The 23415-nt window shown below is 56.2% G+C and overlaps 1 protein-coding gene across 3 annotated transcripts in view; it reads left to right on the top strand.

Moving 5' to 3' along the window:
- Window positions 1-22652, top strand: part of LOC142292379 (uncharacterized) — a 54269-nt gene extending 31617 nt beyond the window's left edge. For 2 of the 3 annotated variants that reach the window (XM_075337706.1, XM_075337707.1), the window contains exons 5-7: window positions 8089-8796; window positions 14999-15703; window positions 20133-22652. In XM_075337706.1, coding sequence (XP_075193821.1) covers window positions 8089-8796; window positions 14999-15703; window positions 20133-21172 — 2453 coding nt within the window. In that variant the 3' untranslated portion in view covers window positions 21173-22652. The remainder of the gene's footprint in view (window positions 1-8088; window positions 8797-14998; window positions 15704-20132) is intronic. The other variant, XM_075337708.1, reaches the window with a different exon arrangement.
- Window positions 22653-23415: the final 763 nt, after the last annotated feature.

Genomic DNA, 23415 nt, shown 5'->3' with positions numbered 1-23415 from the left:
CCCGACCTCCGCGGGCGGAATATATAAAACCTCCCCGAATCTCACTGGCCTCCCCACAATAATCCTTGGCACAAACTCGCTGCCACCAACCGATTTACGGTAACTATTAGCCGAACACACAGACGTGGGATTCAAGATCGAGATAACAGAACAGCCCAAGATTAATTATATAATTTAATCAGCCTAAAGCACACTAGAAACTACAATATATACAATAGGGAATCTACAGAATATACATATGTCAGAGTACAGTTACAGATAAAGCATGGTTTACAAACAGGTATGCAATTCAATCAGTTACCTTGTGCGTCTGGCCACAGGGGGGCGCTGTAGACCAGGTTTCTAGGAACTCCCACAGATGTTTCCTGCACGTGACCCCCAGCGAAAGAACCCTGGAAAATGGCCGAAGTAGGGTTATCAACCTGGGCAAATCCAGGTCCCCTCCTACCTTCGTGACCTCACAGGGAACACTGCTCCACCCCTGGCTGGAGTTATGGACAATCCACAACATGGAATATGGGCCATAACTTTGCCTGGGAGCGTCGTAGGCGGACGCCAACGCTCTCATTGTGACAGCTATGAATTTAGCTACAGAACGAGAGGACTCATGACTTGTCTACTAGTTCCACATTGGCGGATATCACGCCTGGGGTATTTCCCAAGCTCCCGCTCCCATAAAAAGGGTGTGCCAGCATCGTCCGCATGCGGAGACACCATTTTTATGGTTGCCATATTTATCGGAAATATGGCTTGCGAGATATGAACCATTTTTTACTGGAGTCGTTCTGTCTGGATACTTCCAAGCTTGCTAATTAGATAGCAGCTCCTACCACAGGGTCACGGCAGGGAGTCATCCTGTGTCCATTGTTCCCACATCACCTAATTTCCATATCATAGGAGATGGCCATGGGATGTGACACCTTCACAGATGCTGGACATTGAGGACAAGAAGGGAGGGGGGCACTGCCAGGGAGTGATGAGCGATTATGACTGGAAGTCATAATTCATCTTCATATCCCGGGATTTGCCTCACACCTCCCCCCTTTTGAGGGCGCTAGGGGGCAGCACACTCCGGTGTTCCCCCGTCCGCGACCTCTCCTTGTCGCGACAGCCCGTCTGCGTTACCGTGGTCACGGCCCCTTTTGTGGCGAATGGTGAAGTTGTATTGCTGGAGCGCAAGGCTCCATCGCAACAATCGCCCATTCGTCCCAGAGACGGTGTGCAACCAGCTGAGGGGATTGTGGTCCGTCTCCACGATGAAGTGGCGCCCGTATAGATAGGGTTGCAGACGCTGCAGGGCCCACACTATGGCCAGGCACTCCTTCTCCATCGTGGAATAGGCCACTTCCCTTGGTAACAGCTTCCTGCTCAGGTACAAGACTGGGTGCTCTTGGCTCGCAGAGTCCACCTGGCTGAGCACCGCACCGAGGCCGAAGTCACTGGCGTCGGTCTGTACTACAAACGGCCGCGTGAAGTCGGCTGCCTGTAGCACGGGCGGGCTGGACAGGGCGTCCTTTAGGGCCTGGAAGGCTGTCTCGCAGTCCATTGTCCAATCGACTGCAGAGGGCAGCTTCTTCTTGGTGAGGTCCGTCAAGGGCTTTGCCAGGCTACTATAGCGTGGAACAAACCTCCTATAGTACCCGGCGGTCCCTAAGAAGGACATCACCTGCTTCTTGGTCCTGGGGGTGGGCCAGGATGCGATGGCCTCCACTTTCTCAGGCTCGGGCTTCAGTGTTCTCCCGCCTACCCGGTGACCGAGGTACTGGACCTCGCTCATGGCCAGCTGACACTTTCCCGGCTTGATGGTCAAACCTGCCCGGTGGATCCGCCTGAGCACCTGTGCTAGATGCTCTAGGTGGTCCTCCCAGGTGGGACTGAAGACGGCAATGTCATCCAGGTACGCGGCCGCGTACCCTTCAAGTCCCTTGAGCAGGGTGTTGACCATCCGCTGGAAAGTGGCAGGGGCATTCCTCATCCCGAATGGCATCACCGTGGACTCGTATAGTCCAAATGGGGTAATAAAGGCAGAGCGTTCCCTGGCCTTGCGAGTCAGGGGGATCTGCCAATATCCCCGGCTCAGGTCCATGATGGTCAGGTACTGAGCCCCGGCCAACTGATCGAGCAGGTCATCGATGCGTGGCATTGGGTACGCATCGGCGACCGTGACAGCATTGAGCCCCCTGTAGTCCACGCAGAACCGAGTGGTTCGGTCCTTCTTAGGGACGAGGACTACAGGCGAGGCCCAAGCGCTGTTGGATGCCTGGATCACCCCCAGCTTCAGCATCTCGTCAATCTCCTGGCGCATGTGTTGCTGCACCTCCAGGGAAACCCGATATGCTGAACGCCGGATCGGGGGATGATCCCCAGTGTCCACGTGATGGACAGCCAAGTCAGTCCTTCCGGGCTGGTTGGTAAACAACCCCCGGAAGGGGTGTAGGGTGGCCCACAGCTGGGACCGTTGGTCCTCCAAGAGCTGGTGGCCAACCTCCACATCCTCAATGGATCCGCCTGCCCTAACCTGGGCTAGCATATCCAAGAGGGTTTCCGCTTCTCCCTCCTCGGGCAGGTTGCACACGGGGAGCGCACATGCCTCCCGCTCATGATGTGCCTTCATCATGTTCACATGGAAGGGCTTCCGCCTTCCACGGGCAGGGTCCAGGGTGACCAGGTACGTCACAGGGTTGAGCTGCTGGTACACGAGGTATGGGCCTTCCCAGGCTGCCTGAAGCTTGTCCTGTGGTACGGGGACCAGTACCCACACCTTTTGACCCACTTGGTAGGTCCTCTCACAAGCGTTCTGGTCGTACCAACGCTTCTGATCGGCCTGGGCTTGAGCCATATTGTCGTGTACCAGTTGCGTCAAGGCCTGCATTTTGTCCCGGAAGCGCATGACATACTCGATAACCGACACTCCAGGGATGGCCAAATCCCCTTCCCAAGCCTCTTTCACCAGAGCCAGGGGGCCCCGCACACGTCGCCCGTACAGGAGCTCAAACGGTGAGAATCCTGTTGAGGCCTGTGGAACCTCCCGGTAAGCAAATAACAGGTGTGGGAGATACCGCTCCCAGTCACGCCCATGGGAGTCGACCAACATCTTAAGCATCTGCTTTAAGGTGCCATTAAACCGCTCGCACAGGCCATTAGTCTGTGGATGGTACGGGCTGGCCACCAGATGTCGCACCTGGACTTGCTTACAGAGGGCCTCCATCAGCTGGGACATGAATTGGGTCCCCCGGTCAGTGAGCATTTCCTGGGGAAAACCCACTCGGGAGAAAATCTCCAGCAATGCGGTGGCCACCTTGTCAGCCCGAATGGACGACAAGGCCACTGCTTCTGGGTACCGGGTGGCATAGTCCACTACCGTCAGTATGAAGCGTTTCCCGGAGCTGCTGGGGATGGCCAGCGGGCCGACCAGATCCACAGCCACCCTCCTGAAAGGCTCATCGATGATTGGCAGAGATACTAGTGGGGCTTTGGGGTGTGGCCCCGCCTTCCCCACTCTCTGACAGGTTTCACACGAACGGCAGTAGGCAGCCACATCGGCCCCCATTTTTGGCCAGTAGAAATGCTGGTTTAACCTGGCCTTGGTCTTAGCGATCCCTAGGTGTCCGGCCATCGGAATCTCATGTGCGATCCGCAACAACTCCGTCCGGAACGGATAGGGTACCACCAACTGTCGGTCCCTGGGCCACGCCTCCGGTGAACCCTGCTGGACCGTGGCCCGGTACAGCCGTCCTTGGTCCCAGACCACTCGCTCCGGGTCCGAGTCCGAGGGAGGCTGTGCCGCCTGCTCCTTAAGAGCTTTCAGGCTGTCGTCAGCTTCTAACGCTGCCTGAAACCCCTGACTAGATGTGGCCAGAATCGACGAGACTGTCACATCTTCAGTCAGTACCCCGGGACCTGTGTCCTGGCCTCCGCCTGACTCGGCTGCCACTTGGTCAGAAGGGGAAGAGCTATCGGACCTCCGGGAGGCCCCTTGGCTTCCAGCACTCCCACTTCGGGTGACAGCGGCCACAGCCGCTGCGACCGTGGGTCGTGCCTGCTCCTCCTCCGTTCCTGACCAAGTCGCCGGTTCAGGCAGACCTACCTGGCTTCCTGACACCCCGGTTGTGGGGGAACCATGCACCGAGATCTTACCTGGGAGCACTTCCGCTCCTGGACCGGCCCCAATCTCACCTGCCTGTTCCCCTCCTGCAGCAACAGAACCCCGCTGTGAAATCTCTGGGGACCCCACATTTGCTGTGGTAGCCCCCACCCCACACACTGGTCCTCCCCCTGCAGCACCCTGCTCTCTGCTTATCCCTGCAGAGGGCAACAGATCCCAGCTCACAGGCTGGTTACTTGTAGAGGCATTGTCACACCTTTCTCTGACCCCCTCCCCTCCTGTCACAGCTGCAGCTGTGTGTGTGTCTATGGTGTCTGTGCAAGCAGAAATATCAGAGTTCACTCCCTCCTCCCTTACATCATTCATAGATAACACATTAACATTGTTAGGAGTCATGTCAGTACGGGCTGAAGGTTCAGCCCTTGGGGGGGGCCCAAACTGGGAGGTTATCTGCCCCAAATCTGTCCCAAGTAGCACGTTTGCAGGGATCCGATCAGTTACCCCCACCTCCCTCACCCCTCGCCCTGCGCCCCAGTCCACATAAATGTCAGCAACAGGCAGCGCCGGGTCAATGCCTCCAATCCCGGAGACAGCGAGGGTTTTTCCAGGGATCAAGTCTTGGGGGGACACCATCTCAGGCCGCACCAGAGTCACCTCCGAGGCGCTGTCTCGCAGTCCTATGGTCACAGACCGGCCGACGGTGACAGGTTGGAAGCTGTCCAGGGACCTACCACCACCCCCACCCACACAATACACCTTGGGCGGCCCTTGGGACGGGGACGGAGCCGGGGCCTTGGGACGCTGAGGGCACATGGCCTTGAAGTGTCCAGGTAGGTTGCACTGGTGGCACCGTCTTGGCTCTGCCACGGGCCTGGAGAGGGGAGTTGAGGGGGACACTCCCTGCAGTCTAGGGGCAGGTGGGGCAGTCGCAGAATTCATCTTACCCCCTCTCCAGGTGCTGCTGGTGGCCGCTCTCCTGGCCTCCGGGGCCCGATTGTTGGTGTAGTCATCGGCCAGGGCAGCTGTAGCCGTGGACCCCTTTGGCTTCTGGTCTCGGATGAACTGGCGGAGATCCTCAGGGCAGTTCCACAAGAGTTGCTCCGTGATGAACAAGTCCAGGATCTCCGGTCCGGTGGAAAGCTGCAGGCCTTGGGTCCAGTGGTCGGCAGCTCGGGCAAGTGCCCGCCGGTGGTCAGCCCAGGAGTCCTTTGGTCCCTTTTGCAGGGTCCGGAACTTCTTGCGGTAGGACTCCGGAGTGAGGTTGTACTGTTGGATCAGGGCCCGCTTGATGGTGTCGTAGCCCTGATCTGCCTCAGCAGGCAAGTCCCCAAGGATATCCAGGGCCTTACCCCTTAGACGGGGGGTCAGGTATTTGGCCCACTGATCCTTGTCCAGATGGTGCTGCAAGCAAGTCCGTTCAAAAGCAGTCAGGAAAGAGTCCAAGTCTCCATCCTTCTCCAGCACTGGGAAGTCCTCAACACGGACCTTTGGAAGTTTGGTGTCTTGAAGGTCACGTGTGGCTGATGAGGGCCGGAGCTGAGCTAGCTGCAGCTGGTAGTCACGCTCTGCCTGTTGCTGTCGCTCTTCACGTGCTGCTTGCCGCTCCGCAGCCTCACGCACTGCTTGCCGCTCCGCAGCCTCAGCGTCACGCGCTGCCTGCCGCTCTGCCCTGCGCTCTGCCAGGAGTTCCTTGTAGCCCTCCTGGTCTCCAGCCTGGAGAAGGGCCATAGCCATTTGAAGAAGGCTATCCGAGCCTCCCAGGCTCGGTGGAATGGCACGTGGTGATCTGCGGCCCGCTGCGGAGCCTGGTGATTCACTGTCCATTGCAGAGCGGAGGGCTGGCATCTGGCTCGTTGAGGACCCTTGGGCGAGCTCCTCCTCATTTTGTCCAGCAGTGCCAGGTTGTGCGATGTCCTCTGCAGAGCTGTTCTCTGGCGTCGGGCTCTTGGAGGGCTCGTGGACAACCTCCTCATCGTCTCTGGCCTGAGCATCGGCCATTCCTTTGGCTTTGCTCCTGGTGCCATCAGCCATTCTTGCAGACTTTTGGTCACTGACACAGAACTGACACCTGATGCCTCCACACACCTTACAGTATCTGCACTCTGACACTCTAGTGTTGGTCTGGTCTGAAGACCCCAGCAGCCACAGCTGCTGCAGGCAGTCTTTAGTGTCTGGGAGTATGGGTCTCACACTCACACACACTATTATCTCGATCCCACCGCTATGCCACCAATATGTCACGAACCACCGGGGGGGTCACTCAGAAATCCCCCGCGCTGGCTACCAGTACGTCACAATCGGGGGGTAACAAGTGGGGGTCACCCCTCCTTTATACCTCCCGACCGACAGACAGAGCACGTGATGCGCTCTCTAGCGCCCCTCTTATAGTCAGGCCAATTATGGAATTGCCCGACAATAAGCAAGGAGGCCGCTATACTACTTATGCCGATTATTGAAGGGTCCCCGGTGAGAGTAGGGTATATATTCCCCCGACCTCCGCGGGCGGAATATATAAAACCTCCCCGAATCTCACTGGCCTCCCCACAATAATCCTTGGCACAAACTCGCTGCCACCAACCGATTTATGGTAACTATTAGCCGAACACACAGACGTGGGATTCAAGATCGAGATAACAGAACAGCCCAAGATTAATTATATAATTTAATCAGCCTAAAGCACACTAGAAACTACAATATATACAATAGGGAATCTACAGAATATACATATGTCAGAGTACAGTTACAGATAAAGCATGGTTTACAAACAGGTATGCAATTCAATCAGTTACCTTGTGCGTCTGGCCACAGGGGGGCGCTGTAGACCAGGTTTCTAGGAACTCCCACAGATGTTTCCTGCACGTGACCCCCAGCGAAAGAACCCTGGAAAATGGCCGAAGTAGGGTTATCAACCTGGGCAAATCCAGGTCCCCTCCTACCTTCGTGACCTCACAGGGAACACTGCTCCACCCCTGGCTGGAGTTATGGACAATCCACAACATGGAATATGGGCCATAACTTTGCCTGGGAGCGTCGTAGGCGGACGCCAACGCTCTCATTGTGACAGCTATGAATTTAGCTACAGAACGAGAGGACTCATGACTTGTCTACTAGTTCCACATTGGCGGATATCACGCCTGGGGTATTTCCCAAGCTCCCGCTCCCATAAAAAGGGTGTGCCAGCATCGTCCGCATGCGGAGACACCATTTTTATGGTTGCCATATTTATCGGAAATATGGCTTGCGAGATATGAACCATTTTTTACTGGAGTCGTTCTGTCTGGATACTTCCAAGCTTGCTAATTAGATAGCAGCTCCTACCACAGGGTCACGGCAGGGAGTCATCCTGTGTCCATTGTTCCCACATCATCTCATTTCCATATCATAGGAGATGGCCATGGGATGTGACACCTTCACAGATGCTGGACATTGAGGACAAGAAGGGAGGGGGGCACTGCCAGGGAGTGATGAGCGATTATGACTGGAAGTCATAATTCATCTTCATATCCCGGGATTTGCCTCACAGGGGGCGTTGCAGATAGATTGTCAGCTCTTTGTCCCGTGGCCCCGTAGGAAGAGCCAATTACACAGCAACTCAGTAGTGTCACCCCACGTACTGCCCTCACTCCACACTGATTAGCGGGGGCGTTGCAGATAGATTCTCAGCTCTTTGTCCCGTGGCCTTGTAGGAAGAGCCGATTACACAGCGACTGAGTAGTGTCACCCCACATACTGCCCTCACTCCACACTGATTAGCGGGGGCGTTGCAGATAGATTGTCAGCTCTTTGTCCCGTGGCCCCGTAGGAAGAGCCAATTACACAGCGACTCAGTAGTGTCACCCCACGTACTGCCCTCACTCCACACTGATTAGCGAGGGCGTTGCAGATAGATTGTCAGCTCTTTTTCCCATGGCCCTGATTCCTAGTTCCCCGTGAAGTCGTGCTCCTGGGCTCCATGTGACTGTTTCCTCTCCTTAATCTTGCAGAGACGTCTCCATCCGCACAACGTCTGATAAAACCTGAAGAAGTCTCCGTAGAGCCTCAGGAGGACGCGTGGAGGCCGCCATTACCGGGCAACAAAGGACCATGGAAAGTGGAGAGTCAGGAGCCCAAGGAGGACGATGGCGGCATCATCTGCCCGGACTGTGGGAAGACATTCCGCTCTGCTCTACTGTTCTCGGAGCACCAGCGGATGCACGCCGGAGGGCAGCCCTTCCCCTGCATCGAGTGTGGCAAGAGCTTCAGCTACCGCTCCACGCTCCTCCGCCACCAGAAGTCTCGCTGCATGGTGGAGAAGACCAAGGTCCCTAGCGTCAGCCGGGTCCTCACCGACACCTCCGAGCTGGTGCAGAAGTGTGGCATCTGCACCCAGAAGTTCCGGGGCCTGAGCGAGCTGCGGAAGCATCTGACCAGTCACTTGGGCGACGGCCGCTACACGTGCCAGGAGTGCGGGCGCGATTTCAACTGCAACTACTTCTTAGTGAGGCACCAGAGGACGCACACAGGAGAGCAGCCCTTCAAGTGCAAGCTCTGCTGGCGAGGCTTCTCCCAGAGGGCCAGCCTGGTCATCCACATCAGGACGCACACGGGCGAGCGGCCGTACACCTGCTTCGTCTGCGGCAGAGCCTTCTACTCCCGCTCGGCTATGCTACGGCACCAGCGCAGCCGCCATGACATCATGAAGAACTGGAAAGGTAGGTGCTGATGCCGTGTGCTGGACGTGGTGGGACGTGGGGATGGGCCGGTGCTCTTTGGTGGTCACCCGTGGCGGCACACTGTGTAAGAATCTGGCACTGCGGTGAGATTGCTGCAGGTTGTAGAGATTCATCGTGATGGTGACGCAGTGGTTTTCTTTGTCGCTCTATTGGGAGACCCAGACAATTGGGTGTATAGGCTATGCCTCCGGAGGCCGCACAAAGTATTACACTAAAAAGTGTTAAGCCCCTCCCCTTCTGCCTATACACCCCCCGTGCTCCCACGGGCTCCTCAGTTTTTTGCTTTGTGCGAAGGAGGTCAGACATCCACGCATAGCTCCACAGATTGGTCAGCAGCAGCTGCTGACCATGTCGGATGGAAGAAAAGAGGGCCCATAACAGGGCCCCCAGCATGCTCCCTTCTCACCCCACTCTTGTCGGCGGTGTTGTTAAGGTTGAGGTATCCATTGCGGGTACGGAGGCTGGAGCCCACATGCTGCTTTCCTTCCCCATCCCCCTCAGGGCTCTGGTGGAAGTGGGATCCTATCGGTCTCCAGGCACAGGAGACCGTGCTTCATCCACAACTCCTGTGGAGCCTGCTGGATAGGAGCCGGGTATCGTTCAGGGACATGGCCCTGCTACTTGGAGGTACTCTGTGTCCCCGTTGGGACCGCACATAGCAACACTCCAGCTTTGCTGGGTGTGCTAGTGCACCGGGGACCGCGGCGCTGACCGGGTTAATATGTGCCATTACACACTCAGCGTTCCTGAGTGTGTTTATGTATAGGAACTGCCGCACTGACCGCCGCTGCCATGGAAACACTGCGGCGCGGCTGGGACTTGTAGTGCGCCGGGGACTTCCACGCCGGCCGCGTTTATTACTAGAGTCCCCGGCTTTTTGCGGCCTAGTTTCCTTTCCTCCCGCCCACAGCCCTGACAGGCAGGGGAAGGGCGGGACGCTGCACAGAACGAGCAGCACTGAGGGCTGGAGCATGTTTTGCATACTCCACCCCTCTCACTGTGCACAGTGCAGGCACCAGTTATCGCTCTTTCTGGGTCACGCCCACGGCTCTCTCCTCTCCTCAGGACGCATTCCTGTCAGCTCCTCGGACGCAGCAGAGGGGGACAAAATCTGGGAGACCCAGGCAGGGACTCTGGTGACCGCACAACCGCTTTAAGCGGGTGGTAAGCAGCACCTGTGGTGCTAGCCCCATTGTGCAGTAGTGTAACATTATATGTTTATTTTACACCGTATAGTGCACAGTTGATTTCTGGCTATATACCCTATTGTGTTGCTCAGGGAAGATAATAGCATGGCGCCCACGAAAGGCAGGGGTGCCAAAACACAGGCTTATTATGTTGCCTGCGCCGCATGTACGACGCCGCTACCGGCAGGTTCCACTGACCCTCATTGTAGGCACTGTTCGGCCCCTGTGGCACTTACTCAGCCAGAGCCTCTGCTAGGGGGGGCCCAGGGGGAGCCACCTGCTGACACTGTTCAGGTGACAGGGACGGAGTTTGCAAAACTTTCTGAGACTATGGCTAAGATACTAGAAGCCTTGCAGTCCAGGCCGGTATCTCAGCACAGGGACTCTGCTGATTCTTTGTTCCCTGGCCCACCTCAGCTGGACCAACCATGTCCTCCCGGGGTATCTCATAGATCCCAGGCTGAGGGTTCTGACACAGACCCCAGCCCCAGACCGACTAAGCGAGCTCGCTTAGATTTTCCCTCGACATCATCATATTGTTCAGGGTCTCAGCGAGGGGAATCGCTGGTCGATGACGCGGAAGTAGCTGATCAGGATTCTGATCCTGAGGCCGCTCTCAATCTTGATACTCCGGACGGGGACGCCATAGTGAACGACCTTATTGCGTCCATCAATCGTATGTTGGATATTTCTCCCTCAGCTCCTCCGGCGGAGGAGTCGGCTTCCCAGCAGGAGAAATTCCGTTTCAGGTTTCCCAAGCGTACACCGAGTATGTTTCTGGACCACTCTGACTTCAGAGAGGCAGTCCAGAAACACCGAGCTTGTCCAGATAAGCGTTTTTTCTAAGCGCCTTAAGGATGCACGTTATCCCTTTCCCCCTGACGTGGTCAAGGGGTGGACTCAGTGTCCCAAAGTGGATCCTCCAATCTCCAGACTGGCAGCTAGATCCATACTTGCAGTGGAAGATGGGGCTTCACTCAAAGATGCCACTGACAGGCAGATGGAGCTCTGGTTGAAATCCATCTATGAAGCGATCGGCGCTTCTTTTGCCCCAGCATTCGCAGCCGTATGGGCGCTACAAGCTATCTCAGCAGGTCAAGCGCAAATTGACGCAGCCAACACGCACGTCCGCGCCACAGGTGGCGTCTATAACCACTCAGACGTCGGCATTTGCGTCTTACGCTATTAATGCTATCCTGGACTCTGCGAGCCGTACGGCGGTTGCAGCCGCCAATTCGGTGGTACTCCGCAGGGCCTTGTGGCTACGGGAATGGAAGGCAGATTCTGTTTCCAAAAAGCGCTTAACCAGTTTGCCAATTTCTGGCGAACGATTGTTTGGCGAGCGTTTGGATGAAATCATCAAACAATCCAAGGGAAAGGATACATCCTTACCCCAGCCCAAACCGAACATACCCCAACAGAGGAAGGGGCAGTCGAGGTTTCGGTCCTTTCGGGGCGCGGGCAGGTCCCAATTCTCCTCGTCCAAAAGGCCTCAGAAAGATCAAAGGAACTCTGATGCATGGCGGTCTAAGTCACGTCCTAAACAGACCACCGGAGGTGCCGCTACCAAAGCGGCTTCCTCATGACTTTCGGCATCCTCACTCCGCATCCTCGGTCGGTGGCAGGCTCTCCCGCTTTTGCGACACCTGGCTGCCACGGGTAAAAGACCGTTGGGTGAGAGACATTCTGTCTCACGGTTACAAGATAGAGTTCACCTCTCGTCCCCCGACTCGATTCTTCAGGTCATCCCCGCCTCCCGAGCGAGCCGAGGCTCTTCTGCAGGCGCTGGGCATTCTGAAGGCAGAAGGAGTGGTGGTCCCTGTTCCTCTTCAGCAACAGGGCCACGGTTTTTACTCCAACTTGTTTGTGGTCCCAAAGAAGGACGGGTCTTTCCGATCTGTCCTGGACCTGAAACTTCTCAACAAACACGTAAAGACCAGGCGGTTCCGGATGGAATCCCTCCGCTCCGTCATCGCCTCAATGTCCCAAGGAGATTTCCTTGCATCGATCGATATCAAAGATGGTTATCTCCACGTACCGATTGCTCCAGAGCACCAGCGCTTCTTGCGCTTCGCCATAGGGAACGAACACCTGCAGTTCGTGGCACTGCCGTTCGGCCTGGCAACAGCCCCACGGGTTTTCACCAAGGTTATGGCTACTGTAGTAGCGGTCCTCCACTCTCAGGGTCACTCGGTGATCCCGTACTTGGACGATCTGTTGATCAAGGCACCCTCTCTAGAGGCATGCCAACACAGCCTCGACGCTACCCTGGAGACTCTCCAGAGTTTCGGGTGGATCATCAATTTTCCAAAGTCAAATCTGACACCGGCCCAATCGCTGACATACCTTGGCATGGAGTTTCATACCCTCTCAGCGATAGTGAAGCTTCCGCTGATCAAGCAGCGGTCACTACAGACAGGGGTACAATCTCTCCTTCAAGGTCGGTCACACACCTTGAGGTGCCTCATGCACTTCCTGGGGAAGATGGTGGCAGCAATGGAGGCAGTTCCTTTCGCGCAGTTTCACCTGCGTCCTCTTCAATGGGACATCCTACGCAAATGGGACAGGAAGCCGACGTCCCTCGACAGGAACGTCTCCCTCTCGCAGGCGACCAAAGCTTCCCTTCGGTGGTGGCTTCTTCCCACTTCATTATCGAAAGGGAAATCCTTCCTACCCCCATCCTGGGAGGTGGTCACGACGGACGCGAGTCTGTCAGGGTGGGGAGCGGTTTTTCTCCACCACAGGGCTCAGGGTACGTGGACCCAGCAAGAGTCCTCGCTTCAGATCAATGTTCTGGAAATACGGGCAGTGTATCTTGCCCTGAAAGCGTTCCAGCAGTGGCTGGAAGGCAAGCAGATCAGAATTCAGTCAGACAATTCCACAGCGGTGGCATACATCAACCACCAAGGCGGCACACGCAGTCGGCAAGCCTTCCAGGAAGTCCGGCGGATTCTGCTGTGGGTGGAAGCCACGGCCTCCACCATCTCCGCAGTTCACATTCCAGGCGTGGAAAACTGGGAAGCAGATTATCTCAGTCGCCAGGGCATGGACGCAGGGGAATGGTCCCTTCACCCGGACGTGTTTCAGGAGATCTGTTGCCGCTGGGGGGTGCCGGACGTCGACCTCATGGCGTCACGGCACAACAACAAGGTACCGGCGTTCATGGCACGGTCTCAAGATCCCAGAGCTCTGGCGGCAGACGCCTTAGTTCAGGATTGGTCGCAGTTTCAGCTCCCTTATGTGTTTCCTCCGCTGGCTCTGTTGCCCAGAGTGCTGCGCAAGATCAGGGCCGACTGCCGCCGCGTCATCCTCGTCGCTCCAGACTGGCCGAGGCGGTCGTGGTACCCGGATCTGTGGCATCTCACGGTCGGCCAACCGTGGGCACTACCAGACCGACCAGACTTGCTATCTCAAGGGCCGTTTTTCCATCTGAATTCTGCGGCCCTCAACCTGACTGTGTGGCCATTGAGTCCTGGATCCTAGCGTCTTCAGGGTTATCTCAAGAGGTCATTGCCACTATGAGACAGGCTAGGAAACCAACGTCCGCCAAGATCTATCACAGGACGTGGAAAATATTCCTGTCATGGTGCTCTGCTCAGGGTATTTCTCCCTGGCCTTTTGCCTTGCCCACTTTTCTGTCCTTCCTTCAATCTGGACTGGAAAAGGGTTTGTCGCTCGGCTCCCTTAAGGGACAAGTCTCAGCGCTCTCTGTGTTTTTCCAGAAGCGCCTTGCCAGACTTCCACAGGTACGCACGTTCCTGCAGGGAGTTTGTCACATCGTTCCACCTTACAAGCGGCCGTTAGAACCCTGGGATCTGAACAGGGTGCTGATGGTTCTTCAGAAACCACCATTCGAGCCAATGAGAGATATTTCTCTCTCACGCCTTTCGCAGAAAGTAGTTTTCCTAGTTGCAGTTACTTCTCTTCGGAGAGTGTCTGAGCTAGCAGCGCTGTCATGCAAAGCTCCCTTCCTGGTGTTTCACCAGGACAAGGTGGTTCTGCGTCCGGTTCCGGAATTTCTCCCTAAGGTGGTATCCCCCTTTCATCTCAATCAGGATATCTCCTTACCTTCTTTTTGTCCTCATCCAGTTCACCAATGTGAAAAGGATTTGCACTTGTTAGATCTGGTGAGAGCACTCAGACTCTACATTTCTCGTACGGCGCCCCTGCGCCGCTCGGATGCACTCTTTGTCCTTGTCGCTGGCCAGCGTAAAGGGTCACAGGCTTCCAAATCAACCCTGGCTCGGTGGATCAAGGAGCCAATTATCGAAGCTTACCGTTCTGCTGGGCTTCCGGTTCCCTCAGGGCTGAAGGCCCATTCTACCAGAGCCGTGGGCGCATCCTGGGCTTTGAGGCACCAGGCTACGGCTCAGCAGGTGTGCCAGGCAGCTACCTGGTCGAGTCTGCACACTTTCACGAAGCACTATCAGGTGCATACCTATGCTTCGGCGGATGCCAGCCTAGGTAGACGAGTCCTTCAGGCGGCGGTTGCCCACCTGTAGGAAGAGGCCGTTTTACGGCTCTCTTACGAGGTATTATTTTACCCACCCAGGGACTGCTTTTGGACGTCCCAATTGTCTGGGTCTCCCAATAGAGCGACAAAGAAGAAGGGAATTTTGTTTACTTACCGTAAATTCCTTTTCTTCTAGCTCTAATTGGGAGACCCAGCACCCGCCCCTGTTTTTTTGTGTACACATGTTGTTCATGTTGAATGGTTTCAGTTCTCCGATATTCCTTCGGATTGAAGTTACTTTAAACCAGTTTATAATTTTTTTTTTTTTTTCCTCCTTCTTGCTTTTGCACCAAAACTGAGGAGCCCGTGGGAGCACGGGGGGTGTATAGGCAGAAGGGGAGGGGCTTAACACTTTTTAGTGTAATACTTTGTGGGGCCTCCGGAGGCATAGCCTATACACCCAATTGTCTGGGTCTCCCAATTAGAGCTAGAAGAAAAGGAATTTACGGTAAGTAAACAAAATTCCCTTCTTTTTCCGCAGGTGAGAAGAAAAGGACGCCGGTGAGTCACAAGATGGTTCAGACGGGCAATGCGGAGGCTACGAGGACGGACCCCTTACCACACAGGACCCAGACGGTGACCCCTCCTGCAGGAGGACCAGTCCTGGATAAGAGGCCTGAGGCTCAGGATGAGGGGAAGGCGGTGAACGGTGTGGCTGAGAGTCCGGGCTCACAGAAGCCGGGATATGACTACCGCGCATTCCTCGCAGAGCAGGAAAGTCTCCTCTGCAACGTCACTATTCGCTCCTTAGAGTCCCGGCCAAGCTACAGATGTGGCGTGTGTCAGGTGGCCTGCCAGGACTCCGGAGAGATGAGGCGGCACCTGAAGAGCCACGGCGGGGATCAGCGCTACATGTGTCGCCAGTGCGGCCGCACCTTCACCAGTAACTTTTACCTGGTGCGCCACCAGAGGACGCACACCGGCGAGCGCCCCTTCACCTGCCTGCAGTGTCACAAGAGCTTCAAGTGCAGCTCCGTCCTCCTCCGCCACCAGAGGATCCACTCCCCCGACCAGCCATATCAGTGCGAAGTGTGCACCAAGGGCTTCTCCCAGAAGACCAGTCTCATCATCCACCTGAGGACCCACACCGGTGAGCGCCCCTTTAGCTGCTGGATCTGTGGGCGGAGCTTCTGCTCGCGGTCTGCACTGATGCGTCATGAGCAAAATCACCTTCTCGAAGGACAAGGTGCGTGTGACTCCATGGCCATAAGCAATGTTCATTCCACGCAACCTCAGAAACAATGTCCCTATGTCTCCTGGCTCTTAGCGGGTGTTCCAGGTCCCTGGCGATCTTGGCAGGTTTGCTGGATCTCTGGCCTTTTGGTGGATTTTCCAGATCCCTGGTCACTCAGTGGGTTTTCCAGATCCCTGGTCACTTGGTGGGTTTCCCAGATCCCCCTCCTCTTGGCGGGTTTGGTGGATCCCTCTCCTCTTGGCGGGTTTGGTGGATCCCTCTCCTCTTGGTGGGTTTTCTGGATCCCTCTCCTCTAGGTAGGTTTTCTGGATCCCTCTCCTCTTGGTGGGTTTTCAGGATCCCTCTCCTCTTGGTGGGTTTTCCGGAACCCTCTCCTCTTGGTGAGTTTTCCAGATCCCTCTCCTCTTGGTGGGCTTTCTTGATCCCTCTCCTCTTGGTGGGTTTTCCGGATCCCTCTCCTCTTGGTGGGTTTTCCGGATCCCTCTTCTCTTGGTGGGTTTTCAGGATCCCACTCCTCTTGGTGGGTTTACTGGATTGCTCTCCTCTTGGTGGGTTTTCTGGATCCCTCTCCTCTTGATGGGCTTCGTCTTGCCATCTTCAGAGTTCGGCTCCCTTGGGGTCTTGGGGGTGAGACAGATTAGACAGTTTTCGTTGCTCGCCCCTTGTGTTCCTGGCCCATGATCTTCTAGAGATGTGGGGCTTTGGATGTATGGCTGTGACCAGCCGGGTGCTCGAGTCTCTATGGGGAGGGTGTCTCTGATGGTCTAATACAATACTAGTCCTGCTGGTCTAGTGGCGTTCTTGCTGAGCCCTGTTTGTGCCGTATTGTCATGCTCGGGGTGTAGCGGGTTGGATATCGGCCCGTCGTGTCCTTCTCACTGGGCCGGGTAATGGTGGCTGGTGTAGTGGAGTTTCTGTGCTCCCCGGGGTGTAGGGGGTTGGATATCGGCCCGTCATGTCCTTCTCACCGGGCCGGGTAATGGTGGCTGGTGTAGGGAAGTTTTTGTGCTCTCCGGGGTGTAGGGGGTTGGATATCGGCCCGTCATGTTCTTCTCACCGGGCCGGGTAATGGTGGCTGGTGTAGTGGCGTTTTTGTGCTCCCCGGGGTGTAGGGGGTTGGATATCGGCCCGTCATATCCTCACCGGGCCGGGTAATGGTGGCTGGTGTGGTGGAGTTTTTGTGCTCCCCGGGGTGTAGGGGGTTGGATATGGGCCCGTCATGTCCTTCTCACCGGGCCGGGTAATGGTGGCTGGTGTAGTGGAGTTTTTGTGTTCCCCGGGGTGTAGGGGGTTGGATATCGGCCCGTCATGTCCTTCTCACTGGGACGGGTAATGGTGGCGGGTGTAGTAGAGTTTTTGTGCTCCCCGGGGTGTAGGGGGTTGGATATCAGCCCGTCATGTCCTTCTCACCGGGCTGGGTAATGGTGGCTGGTGTAGTGGAGTTTTTGTGCTCCCCGGGGTGTAGGGGGTTGGATATCAGCCCGTCATGACCTTCTCACTGGGCCGGGTAATGGTGGCGGGTGTAGTAGAGTTTTTGTGCTCCCCGGGGTGTAGGGGGTTGGATATCGGCCCGTCATGTCCTTCTCACTGGGCGGGGTAAGGGTGGCTGGTGTAGTGGAGTTTTTGTGCTCCCCGGGGTGTAGGGGGTTGGATATGGGCCCGTCATGTCCTTCTCACCGGGCCGGGTCATGGTGGCTGGTGTAGTGGAGTTTTTGTGCTCCCCGGGGTGTAGGGGGTTGGATATCGTCCCGTCATGTCCTTCTCACTGGGCCGGGTAAGGGTGGCTGGTGTAGTGGAGTTTTTGTGCTCCCCGGGGTGTAGGGGGTTGGATATGGGCCCGTCATGTCCTTCTCACCGGGCCGGGTCATGGTGGCTGGTGTAGTGGAGTTTTTGTGCTCCCCGGGGTGTAGGGGGTTAGATACCGGACCGTCATGTCCTTCTCACTGGGCCGGGTAATGGTGGCTGGTGTAGTGGAGTTTTTGTGCTCCCCGGGGTGTAGGGGGTTGGATATCGTCCCGTCATGTCCTTCTCACTGGGCTGGGTAATGGTGGCTGGTGTAGTGGAGTTTTTGTGCTCCCCGGGGTGTATGGGGTTGGATATTGGCCCGTCATGTCCTTCTCACCGGGCCGGGTAATGGTGGCTGGTGTAGTGGAGTTTTTGTGCACTCCGGGTTGTAGGGGGTTGGATATCGGCCCATCATGTCCTTCTCACTGGGCCGGGTAATGGTGGCTGGTGTAGTGGAGGTTTTGTGCTCCCCGGGGTGTAGGGGGTTGGATATCGGCCCGTCATGTCCTTCTCACCGGGCCGGGTAATGGTGGCTGGTGTAGTGGAGTTTTTGTGCTCCCCGGGGTGTAGGAGGTTGGATATGGGCCTGTCATGTCCTTCTCACTGGGCCGGGTAATGGTGGCTGGTGTAGTGGAGTTTCTGTGCTCCCCGGGGTGTAGGGGGTTGGATATGGGCCCGTCATGTCCTTCTCACTGGGCCGGGTAATGGTGGCTGGTGTAGTAGAGTTTTTGTGCTCCCCGGGGTGTAGGGGGTTGGATATGGGCCCGTCATGTCCTTCTCACTGGGCCGGGTAATGGTGGCTGGTGTAGTGGAGTTTTTGTGCTCCCCGGGTTGTAGGGGGTTGGATATCGTCCCGTCATGTCCTTCTCACTGGGCCGGGTAATGGTGGCTGGTGTAGTGGAGTTTTTGTGCTCCCCGGGTTGTAGGGGGTTGGATATCGTCCCGTCATGTCCTTCTCACCGGGCCGGGTAATGGTGGCTGGTGTAGTGGAGTTTTTGTGCTTCCCGGGGTGTAGGGGGTTGGATATGGGCCCGTCATGTCCTTCTCACCGGGCCGGGTAATGGTGGCTGGTGTAGTGGAGTTTTTGTGCTCCCCGGGTTGTAGGGGGTTGGATATCGTCCCGTCATGTCCTTCTCAGTGGGCCGGGTAATGGTGGCGGGTGTAGTAGAGTTTTTGTGCTCCCCGGGGTGTAGGGGGTTGGATATCGTCCCGTCATGTCCTTCTCACCAGGCCAGGTAATGGTGGCTGGTGTAGTGGAGTTTTTGTGCTTCCCGGGGTGTAGGGGGTTGGATATGGGCCCGTCATGTCCTTCTCACCGGGCCGGGTAATGGTGGCTGGTGTAGTGGAGTTTTTGTGCTCCCCAGGGTGTAGGAGGTTGGATATCGTCCCGTCATGTCCTTCTCACTGGGCCGGGTAATGGTGGCTGGTGTAGTGGAGTTTTTGTGCTCCCCGGGGTGTAGGGGGTTAGATACCGGCCCGTCATGTCCTTCTCACCGGGCCGGGTAATGGTGGCTGGTGTAGGGAAGTTTTTGTGCTCTCCGGGGTGTAGGGGGTTAGATACCGGCCCGTCATGTCCTTCACACCGCGCCGGGTAATGGTGGCTGGTGTAGGGGAGTTTTTGTGCTCCCCGGGGTGTAGGGGGTTAGATACCGGCCCGTCATGTCCTTCACACCGGGCCAGGTAATGGTGGCTGGTGTAGTGGAGTTTTTGTGCTCCCCGGGGTGTAGGGGGTTGGATACCGGCCCGTCATGTCCTTCACACCGGGCCGGGTAAGGGTGGCTGGTGTAGTGGAGTTTTTGTGCTCCCCGTGGTGTAGGGGGTTGGATACCGGCACGTCATGTCCTTCACACCGGGCCGGGTAAGGGTGGCTGGTGTAGTGGAGTTTTTGTGCTCCCCGTGGTGTAGGGGGTTAGATACCGGCCCGTCATGTCCTTCACACCGGGCCGGGTAATGGTGGCTAGTGTAGTGGAGTTTTTGTGCTCCCCGGGGTGTAGGGGGTTAGATACCGGCCCGTCATGTCCTTCACACCGGGCCGGGTAATGGTGGCTGGTGTAGTGGAGGTTTTGTGCTCCCCGGGGTGTAGGGGGTTAGATACCGGCCCGTCATGTCCTTCACACCGGGCCAGGTAAGGGTGGCTGGTGTAGTGGAGTTTTTGTGCTCCCCGGGGTGTAGGGGGTTAGATACCGGCCCGTCATGTCCTTCACACCGGGCCGGGTAATGGTGGCTGGTGTAGTGGAGGTTTTGTGCTCCCCGGGGTGTAGGGGGTTAGATACCGGCCCGTCATGTCCTTCTCACCGGGCTGGGTAAGGGTGGCTGGTGTAGTGGAGGTTTTGTGCTCCCCGGGGTGTAGGGGGTTAGATACCGGCCCGTCATGTCCTTCTCACCGGGCCGGGTAAGGGTGGCTGGTGTAGTGGAGTTTTTGTGCTCCCCGGGGTGTAGGGGGTTAGATACCGACCCGTCATGTCCTTCTCACCGGGCTGGGTAAGGGTGGCTGGTGTAGTGGAGGTTTTGTGCTCCCCGGGGTGTAGGGGGTTAGATACCGGCCCGTCATGTCCTTCACACCGGGCCGGGTAAGGGTGGCTGGTGTGTCATGTAACAGACCAGCACAAATGGCATTTTTTTCCTTTCTTCTCAGGTTCAGAGAAAATCTGCAAGAAAGGCGACAAACGGGAGAAGGAGAAGGGTTCAGTGAAGCAGGAGCCAGGGTACCAGGAGCAGGACGGGCAGGGGTCGCAGACTGACGGAGGGCCCGGCCCGCAGGAACCACACGGGGGAGGACAGAACAGTGATCATGGAAGGGTGAAAACCGAAGACCCCGGCGAGGAGAAGCCGCAGGTGGAGCGGGAGGGGTGCAGCAATTGTATCTGCCCGTTGTGCGGCAAGTTCTTCCATTCAGAGTCTCTCCTCAGCGAGCACCAGAAGATGCACGAGGACAGCCCCTGCTTCGTCTGCGCCGACTGCGGGAACAGTTTCGGCCACCGGTCGTCCCTCCTCCGCCATCGTAATCTGCACTGCAGGCAGCAGCCGGGGATCGTCTACCCCGAGCCGGTGACCTCCATCTCCCCCGGGCAGCAGGTCCACAAGTGCGGCATCTGCCACCTGAACTTCTCCAGCTCCAAAGATCTGAGGAGACACCTGAGGAGCCACAAAGGAGACGGGACGTTCATGTGCCGCGAGTGCGGCCAGACCTTCAACTGCAACTTCTCGCTGGTGCGGCACCAGAGGACGCACACCGGGGAGCGCCCCTTCAGCTGCCTGCAGTGCAACAAGAGCTTCAAGTGCAGCTCCGTCCTGCTCCGACACCAAAGGATCCACACCGGGGAGCAGCCGTACCAGTGCGACGTCTGCCTGCGCTGCTTCTCCCAGAAGCCCAGCCTCATCAACCACCTGCGGACGCACACAGGCGAGCGCCCCTTCAGCTGCCAGGTGTGCGGCCGCAGCTTCTGCTCCCGGTCTGCCCGGATGCGACACGAGCACACCAATCACCAACATGACTCTAAGATCAAGGAGGGGGCGGTGCCGGAGGGGGCGGTGCCGGAGGGGGCGGTGCCGGAGGGGGCGGTACCAGAGCGGGCGGTGCCGGAGCTGCCGGGGCTGCCGGAGCTGGCGGTGCCGGAGCTGGCGGTGCCGGAGCTGGCAGGCGGAGGGGGCGGACACCTGCTGCCCCCGCTGTGATGGCAGCCCACCCACCAGAACCCACCTTTTAGATCCTGGCTATATTTTATTTAAGACTTTTATTCTGTTGTTCCAAATAAACGAAAATTTGAATTGTTTCAAGACAAAAGTCTCAGAGAAAGCGGCCGCCGAAACCCGAGGATTCCAGAAGAGCCGTCCGAAAACCGCGCACGTGCGCCTTCCACGAGAACCCCGCAGATGTCAGCTCTGCAGCCAAATCTCCACCTTACACCCAGCATCTCCCCACTATATACAGATCCAGTCTCCTCCGATCACAGCAAGAGCTGCTGCAGCCTACAGGCCAGTCCATGTGCAGCTCAGATGAATGAACAGCTCTGGAGGATGGGGCAGTACACAATAGCAGAATAGTGACCGCAGCTCTGGAGGATAAGACAGTACACAACAGCAGAATAGTGACCGCAGCTCTGGAGGATAAGACAGTACACAACAGCAGAATAGTGACCGCAGCTCTGGAGGATAAGACAGTACACAACAGCAGAATAGTGACCGCAGCTCTGGAGGATAAGACAGTACACAACAGCAGAATAGTGACCGCAGCTCTGGAGGATAGGGCAGTACACAATAGCAAAATAGTGACTGCAGCTCTGGAGGTGACTGGAGGATAAGACACAATGTAACAGCAGAATAGTGACTGCAGCTCTGGAGGATAAGACAGTACACAACAGCAGAATAGTGACCGCAGCTCTGGGGGATAAGACAGTACACAACAGCAGAATAGTGACCGCAGCTCTGGAGGATAAGACAGTACACAACAGCAGAATAGTGACCGCAGCTCTGGAGGATAGGGCAGTACACAATAGCAAAATAGTGACTGCAGCTCTGGAGGTGACTGGAGGATAAGACACAATGTAACAGCAGAATAGTGACTGCAGCTCTGGAGGATAAGGCAGTACACAACAGCAGAATAGTGACCGCAGCTCTGGAGGATAGGGCAGTACACAATAGCAAAATAGTGACTGCAGCTCTGGAGGTGACTGGAGGATAAGACACTATGTAACAGCAGAATAGTGACCGCAGCTCTGGAGGATAGGGCAGTACACAATAGCAGAATAGTGACCGCAGCTCTGGAGGATAAGGCAGTACACAACAGCAGAATAGTGACCGCAGCTCTTGAGGTGACTGGAGGAAAAGACACAATGTAACAGCAGAATAGTGACCGCAGCTATGGAGGATAAGGCAGTACACAACAGCAGAATAGTGACCGCAGCTCTGGAGGATAAGGCAGCGACACAACAGCAGAATAGTGACTGCAGCTCTGGAGGATAGGGCAGTACACAATAGCAGAATAGTGACCGCAGCTCTGGAGGATAAGGCAGTACACAACAGCAGAATAGTGACCGCAGCTCTTGAGGTGACTGGAGGAAAAGACACAATGTAACAGCAGAATAGTGACCGCAGCTATGGAGGATAAGGCAGTACACAACAGCAGAATAGTGACCGCAGCTCTGGAGGATAAGGCAGTACACAACAGCAGAATAGTGACCGCAGCTCTGGAGGATAGGGCAGTACACAATAGCAGAATAGTGACCGCAGCTCTGGAGGATAAGGCAGTACACAACAGCAGAATAGTGACCGCAGCTCTTGAGGTGACTGGAGGAAAAGACACAATGTAACAGCAGAATAGTGACCGCAGCTATGGAGGATAAGGCAGTACACAACAGCAGAATAGTGACCGCAGCTCTGGAGGATAAGGCAGTACACAACAGCAGAATAGTGACTGCAGCTCTGGAGGATAAGGCAGTACACAACAGCAGAATAGTGACCGCAGCTCCCGAGGTGATTGGAGGATAAGACACAATGTAACAGCAGAATAGTGACTGCAGCTCTGGAGGTGACTGGAGGATAAGACACAATGTAACAGCAGAATAGTGAGTGCAGCTCTGGAGGATAACACACAATATAACAGCAGAATAGTGAGTGCAGCTCTGGAGGTGACTGGAGGATAAGACACAATGTAACAGCAGAATAGTGACTGCAGCTCTGGAGGTGACTGGAGGATAAGACACAATGTAACAGCAGAATAGTGAGTGCAGCTCTGGAGGTGACTGGAGGATAAGACACAATATAACAGCAGAATAGTGAGTGCAGCTCTGGAGGTGACTCTAGGATAAGACACAATATAACAGCAGAATAGTGAGTGCAGCTCTGGAGGATAAGACACAATATAACAGCAGAATAGTGAGTGCAACTCTGGAGGTGACTGGAGGATAAGACACAATATA

The sequence above is a fragment of the Anomaloglossus baeobatrachus genome, chromosome 2 (assembly GCF_048569485.1).
Source record: "Anomaloglossus baeobatrachus isolate aAnoBae1 chromosome 2, aAnoBae1.hap1, whole genome shotgun sequence".
Lineage (NCBI taxonomy): Eukaryota > Metazoa > Chordata > Amphibia > Anura > Aromobatidae > Anomaloglossus > Anomaloglossus baeobatrachus.
This window is presented reverse-complemented; position numbering and strand designations above follow the sequence as displayed.